This window comes from Salvia splendens, chromosome 15, assembly GCF_004379255.2.
Source record: "Salvia splendens isolate huo1 chromosome 15, SspV2, whole genome shotgun sequence".
Taxonomy (NCBI): domain Eukaryota; kingdom Viridiplantae; phylum Streptophyta; class Magnoliopsida; order Lamiales; family Lamiaceae; genus Salvia; species Salvia splendens.
The window spans coordinates 21,820,071-21,827,049 of NC_056046.1; the positions used below are offsets into that span (position 1 = coordinate 21,820,071).

The following is a 6,979-nucleotide window of genomic DNA, read 5'->3' on the forward strand; positions in this document are numbered from 1 at the left end:
GCGGGGGAGGAATTCACGGCGGGCATGGGAGGGCGGAAATAATGTCAGAGGAGAGGAGGAAGATGGGGTGAAGGGGGATGAGAAAGAAGAAATAGCTGCCAAAGTGGGAGGGGTTTTTTAGTCCAAACATATTCACATGTCAAATTCTGTTTTCTCAAAACTTAACCTAATATGACTAACTAAACACACAGTTCAATTCACAATAGGTGGGCCACCCACTTTCAATTCTCAACAAGATTTATAACTTTAGAATTCCATTTAAGGTAATGTGAACGGGTCCTTAGAGTGTCCACAACAGTGGAATAGTCACGCCTTAGCCACACAAAAAAAACTTATCCGCCTGGTCATCACAGCTATGCCTCAGCCACATAAAACTTGTCCAGCCACGTCCAGCCACGCCACAGCAATGCCTCGCATTTTTTTTAATTGTTTGTATATTTTAATTAGACTAGAACAAAATTTGAGATTTGAGATTGGAATGAAATGAAAAAATTGAATTAGGAATAGGTATTTTATATATAAAAATTAAAGAATTAAATAAATCGATTTTGACCACTGCGGCTGTCTCGCGGCTCACAATAGGTCGTCGCGGCTCCGCTGCGCGACCGCCATTCTTCCACCCGCCTCCGCTGTGTCCTCGGTTGTCGAAGGATCGCCGCGGCGCCTACAAGGATTGCAATAGACCGTCGCGGCGGTGCTATTGTGGTTACTCTTATAACGACCAAATCCATTAAGACGTTACGACTGAATGAACAAACTCTCAGTATGAACACGAACTCAACCTTTTACATTTAAACCCAAACACGGTCTATTGAAAAATCAGAACTTATGATAAGGCTCTTATACCAATTGATGGAGATACCCCACTTCTAAAGATCTCATATGATAATTTTGAAAATTTATGAGTTAAACTCACAAAATTAAATCTATTTTTAGAAATAATTGGATTTCTATACTTATTTAGGGATTAAATATACCTTATTACATATCTTATTTTGTATAGGAGGGCTTGTAACTTTCATCACTATACCTTGCATAGTCAATAAACCATCAAGGTTATGTGTTCTTTATGTACTAGGTGTATTGTGTGCGCATGTGTAGCGTGTGTATTGTATGGGTGTCTGTGCTTATTGTGTTGTGTGTGTCCAATGAGGGCATGTTTGATTTCCTTGTAAGGCCTAGATAGCGGTCTTTATCCATCCCTTTCACGCTGTTTGGTTTCCTTGTTAGACTATCTATAGGATCCGGGGAAAGGAACATAACTTATATGAAATTAAGATAGCAAACTGATTTATCCCATAATAGGCTATCTCCACAAAATCCAGGGTTAGCCGAACCAACAATTTCTCCAATAGATTTCTCTAAGTACATTAAACCTTTGTACCCCTCCAAATCATTCTCTCTCAACCCAAATTTACCACGTCGAGCTTCAACTTTTCGAGTGAAGAGGGTTACCACCACCAGCAAATCTCAAATTGTTAAGGTATGCCATCGCGTTTTTCAATTGTGTAATTATCCGATGTTTCACTGAGTAAAATGTTTTTTCTTCACCTCCGAGATTGAATCGAGCGAGGGGCAACTCTTTGGCTGGATTCGAAAGGGGATCTGCATCTGAATATAATTGTATTCTTGCGGAAAATATTATGGCCAACCACCACATAATTCGCAAGGTATTTTTTGTGTACTATATTTTCATTTATTCACACATTTCTCTATAGAAAACCATTTCACTAGGAACTATTTTCTCAAAATTGCCCCACTTGTGTGGTTAACTTGTTATTATCTTGCAAACTTGGGTGTTTTAGTGATAAAATTTAATAATGTTCTTCAAATTTCTGAATAGTTTGTAAGTCTATAATTTTAAATTGTGTTCATATCTTTCTTTGTTTGACTTGGTCAGCTTCAATGTCCACGTCGGATACTCATTGTAAGCACACCCCTATCGTCAGTGCAGTCATTGTCGTCCGTCAATTCTGATTCAGTCTCGGATGGGGGATTTTCGTCTGACGAATCAATGTCGGGCGATTAGAGCATGGGCAGCGGTGGCATCCGTCGCCACCGCCGTCCGCGCCGCTGGCACGGACGCCATCCGCCGCCGCTGCGCTCGCGCCGCTGGCACGGCGCTGCTCGATGTATCGAGCACGTCCGTGCCAGCGGACGCACACGTGGCGCGCTCCCATTCGTCAACGGCTCGACCGTTGCATTTAAATATTTTTATATTTTTTTAAAAAAAATCGGTTTTTTATTAAAAAAACCGATAAAAAATTAAAAAAAAAATTTCACTTCCCCAAAAAAATATATCCGTTTATAACCGTTTTTTACACCTTTTTAAATTTTTTTTCATTTTTTTTACCCTAAAAATACACACTTTCATCTATAAATACCCCCAATTTCACCCCAAAAATTCACATCAAACTACACAACTCTCATCATCATTCTCCAATATCCATTCTCATCTCCATTCTCTCATATCCATTTTCATCTTCATTCTCTCATACCCTACAACATCACTATGTCCGGCCAAGATGATAACCCTTCGGGCTCCCACGGTTGGAACCCCGAATGGTTCGGTTCACAACCGTTTCCTAGTCCGGAAACGGAATATTCGGCCCCTCCTCAAACCCATGATTCGGCCGTTCCGGGTGGCTACCGTCCATACCCAATCGACGACCAAGGTGCCTCCGAAGGGCGCTACGGGTGGACACCGGAGCCTAGGCATCGCGCCCCTTCCCAAATGCCGATTCCTCCATCTCGCGCCGGTGTCCGCACACCGTACTCACCGGCGGAGATGGAAAGATTGTTCAAGGCGTACTTGGAAATCTCCGAAGATGCCGTGGTTGGAACGAACCAATCCGGCGATCACTTTTGGTGGCGCGTCTCTAGCCGGTACAATGCAAACCGGCCGCCCGGAATGATCGAGCGCAACGAGAGTATGGTGCGCAACTGCATCGGCCGAGCCAACGAAGAAACTGGCAAGTTCAATGGCTATTTCATCCAATAGTCCCGGAATGTCGGGAGCGGCCGAAGCGAGGTCGACATCATCACCGCCGCGCTGAGCACCTACCAATCCATGAACGGTAAGTCGTTCAAATATCTTAACGTTTGGCAGGAGACGCGGACGCACCCGAAGTATAAGGGAGGCATAACATCCTCCTCTAGCGGCTCCTCCAAACGATCAAGGTCGGTAGCCCTATCCGACTCCGGCTCGGAAGAAGTGGCTAGCCAACTCGCCGGAGCTAACTTGGGTAGCCCCGACGCCGGACCGAGCGGTTCCCAACGCCGCCCCCAAGGAAGGAAGAAGGCGGCGGCCAACCGTCGTCGCGGCTCGACTCCCAAAGCCACTCCCGAAGCCGCTCCCGCTCCCTATGTGCCACCTCCACCCCCGAACAACTCGCTGTGGATGCTCTTAAGCCAACTCAATATGGCCGATAGGTCATCTATGACCCCCACGCAACTTGAAACACACGAGACCATGATAAAAGGTCTCCAAAAATAATTGGCAAGAGCACGGTTGTGGATGCTCTAAGGCCCTTTTCTTGGACAACCTGGGACTGAGAGCATCCGCAACGGTGGCGCTGCTCGCCACCGCCGTCCGCGGCGCTGGCACGGACGCCACCCGCCGCCGCTGCGCTCGCGCCGTGCCAGCGAGCAGCTGACGTGGCGCGCCCTCATTTGTCAACGGCATAGCCGTTGGGTTTAAATAATTTTTTTAAAAAATTTTTCACTTCCCAAAAAAATTATATCCGTTTATAACCGTTTTTCCCACTTTTTAATTTTTTTTTAAAATTTTTTTTACCCCAAAAATACACACTTTCATCTATAATTACCCCCAATTTCACTCCCAAAAATTCACATCATACTACACAATTCTCATCATCATTCTCTCATCTTCACTCTCATCTTCAATCCCTCATATCCATTTTCATCTTCATTCTCTCATACCCTACAACATCACTATGTCCGGCCAAGGCGATGGCTCCCACGGTTGGAACCCCGAATGGTTCGGTTCACAACCGTTTCCTAGTCCGGAAACGGAATATTCGGCCCCTCCTCAAACCCAAGATTCGGCCGTTCCGGGTGGCTACCGTCCATACCCAATCGACGACCAAGGTGCCTCCGAAGGACGATACGGGTGGACACCGGAGCCTAGGCCGACCGCCCCCTCCCAACCTCCGCAAGCTCCTACTCGCGGCAGCGGTGTCCGCACACCGTACACGCCGGCGGAGATGGATAAATTGTTCAAGGCGTACTTCGAAATCTCCAAAGATGCGGCGGTTGGCACGAACCAATCGGGCGATCACTTTTGGTGGCGCGTATCTCGCCGGTACAATGCAAACCGGCCGCCGGGAATAATCGAGCGCAACGAGAGTATGGTGCGCAACTGCATCGGCCGAGCCAACGACGAAATTGGCAAGTTCAAAGGCTATTTCCTCCAGGAGTCGCGGAATGCCGGGAGTGGCCGGAGTGAGGTCGACATCATCACTGCGGCGCTGAGCACATACCAATCCATGAACGGTAAGTCGTTCAAGTACCTCAACGTTTGGCAGGAAACGCGGTTCCACCCGAGGTATCTGGGATGCGTAACATCCTCCTCTAGCGGCTCCTCCAAACGGTCAAAGTCGGTATCCCTATCTGACTCCGGGTCCGAAGAAGTGGCTAGGCAACTCGCCGGAGCTAACTTGGGTAGCCCCGACGCCGGACCAAGCGGTTCCCAACGCCGACCGCAAGGAAGGAAGAAGGCGGCGGCCGAGCGCCGGCTCTCCGCGACTCCATCGGCCCCCGCCCCCCGAACCCGCACCCTATGTTCCACCTCCACCCCCGTACAACTCGTTGTGGGCCCTTTTGACCCAACTCAATATGGCCGATAGGTCAACTATGACCCCCACGCAACTTCAAACGCACGAGGGCATGATAGTGGGTCTCCAAAAACAATTGGGGTTGTTGCCGCCGGATGAGTAGTCTTCCTCGGGTAATATTAGCCAATAATTATGTAATTTTAAATTTTTAGTATTTTAATTATGTAATTTTTAATTTTTAGGATTTTAATTATGTCTTTTTTATTTTATTTGTATTTTGTAATATTTATTGTGATTTTTAATGAATTTTAGTATTATGGAAATGTTTATGTTTAATTGAATATTAAATTAATTGTGCTCGTCCTTGCGGAAGAGCACAGTTGTGGGTGTTGTGCTCTTGCCAGAGAGCAGGCATGAATAGTACCGCCCGGGCCCACAACCGTGCCGCTGGCAAGAGCACGGTTGTGGATGCTCTTAGATCTCTCCGTACTCCTCATCCTCAGCCAACACTGGCCATTATATTAAAATTAGAGATAGATCACTAAATTAACCATATTTTCATTACAACGAGGAAGAAGGTTAGTCGGATTCATAATAAACTAACTTTCGAGATCTGCCCGTGGTGGGCAACCGCTCCCCATCTTGTATCTTTTCACATGAAAAATCCCAACATCCACCAGTGTGAAGGTGAACTTATCACCATGGTAAATATGATTCTCACGTACTAATGCAAAAATGACACCCACAAACTATGTTTATTAGGCGGACTAGCCAATGGGCTCCATTTTGTATGACTAGCCGGCAGTCGAACGGTAGGTCATCCCCATGGGTCGCAACCCATAGGGAGGTGGTCGCTATAAATACAATAGACTCGGCAAGACGTTTCTGTTTAGAAAATAAGAAAACACGAAAAGTAAACACAAAAGGATCATACTGTCATATCTTTGCTGCAAGCTCCGGAGAACACTTTGATGAAGGAAAGAAACCTATGATAGGCGATATAGGCACTGTCATCCACCATTGATGTCTTGCTTTTCTTGTATGCAGAATGAGACCTCCTTTTACTCCATATTTATTGAGCAACGTCGCTATCAATGCCCCATTTGGCATTGACGAGATTTGTCAATGCATGTTGCTGCAAAAAGTTGAATGAGTTAGTTTGTAATAGATGAATGCATTAAGGATGAGTTTTCTACCCATACGTTACTTCTCTGCCAGAAGAAGGTTAATATTTATGAGAATACAACCACTAATCACACTATTTGAGGTAAATAGAACAAATCATGGGACCAGGGCCGGCTCTGGGGGCAGGCAACCCAGGCCACGGCCAGGGGCCCAGGATGGACAGGGGCCCAAAATTTTTTTGCGCTATATAACACACACAATCACTCTGGACCTCATGACCGTCGCGGGAGAGGCCCTCCAGACCAACATCACCACCCTCGGGCCTCTCGTCCTCCCCATGTCCGAGCAGCTCCTCTTCCTGGCAACACTCATCGCGAAAAAGCTCCAAAAGATAAAGGTCAAGCCCTACGTGCCCGACTTCAAGCTCGCGTTCGAGCACTTTTGCATCCACACGGGCAGGCGGGGCGTGCTTGATGAGCTCGAGAAGAATCTGAATTTAAGCAAGTGGGACATGGAGCCTTCTAGAATGACGTTGTATAGGTTCGGGAACACGTCGAGCAGCTCGCTGTGGTACGTGTTGGGCCAGTATGGGGCCTTGACATCCAGCTTGGCCAAGGGCCCTTCAAAACACAGAGCCGGCGCTGCATGGGACATGTGTTGTGCTCACATTAATTTTCCATGAAAATATGGAATATGAGGTTAAGAAAAAAAAGAAATTAAAATAAAATAGGCTACGTATTCATTGCCAAAGATTTCGTAATTTCTGTAAATGACAATATTTTTTAATTTATGTATTTAACTAATAGGTTATATTTATGGATAATGATTAATGCACAATTATTTACGCGAACAATGAGAAGTCTTGTACGTTTAACCACCGCTCAGTATTGATTCCAATGAATAATCACCAATTTTCGATCCAACAAATGAATGTTATTAATTCCATTGGCAATATTAGACAATAAAGAAATTATGGAAAAGAATAATACATTTGAAAAAACTAGAGAATAACGTTCTTACTAAGTTGGCATTATTTGAAGTTTTTTATTACTTTACTT

At 45.7% G+C, this 6,979-nt stretch overlaps 1 protein-coding gene across 1 annotated transcript; it reads left to right on the plus strand.

The window, feature by feature from the left end:
* The first annotated feature begins 6,195 nt into the window (after window positions 1–6,195).
* Window positions 6,196–6,603, plus strand: LOC121766866 (3-ketoacyl-CoA synthase 11-like). The gene has a single exon (XM_042163101.1). The coding sequence runs from the start codon at window positions 6,196–6,198 to the stop codon at window positions 6,601–6,603; it is 408 nt and encodes a 135-aa protein (XP_042019035.1).
* The last annotated feature ends 376 nt before the right edge of the window (window positions 6,604–6,979 follow it).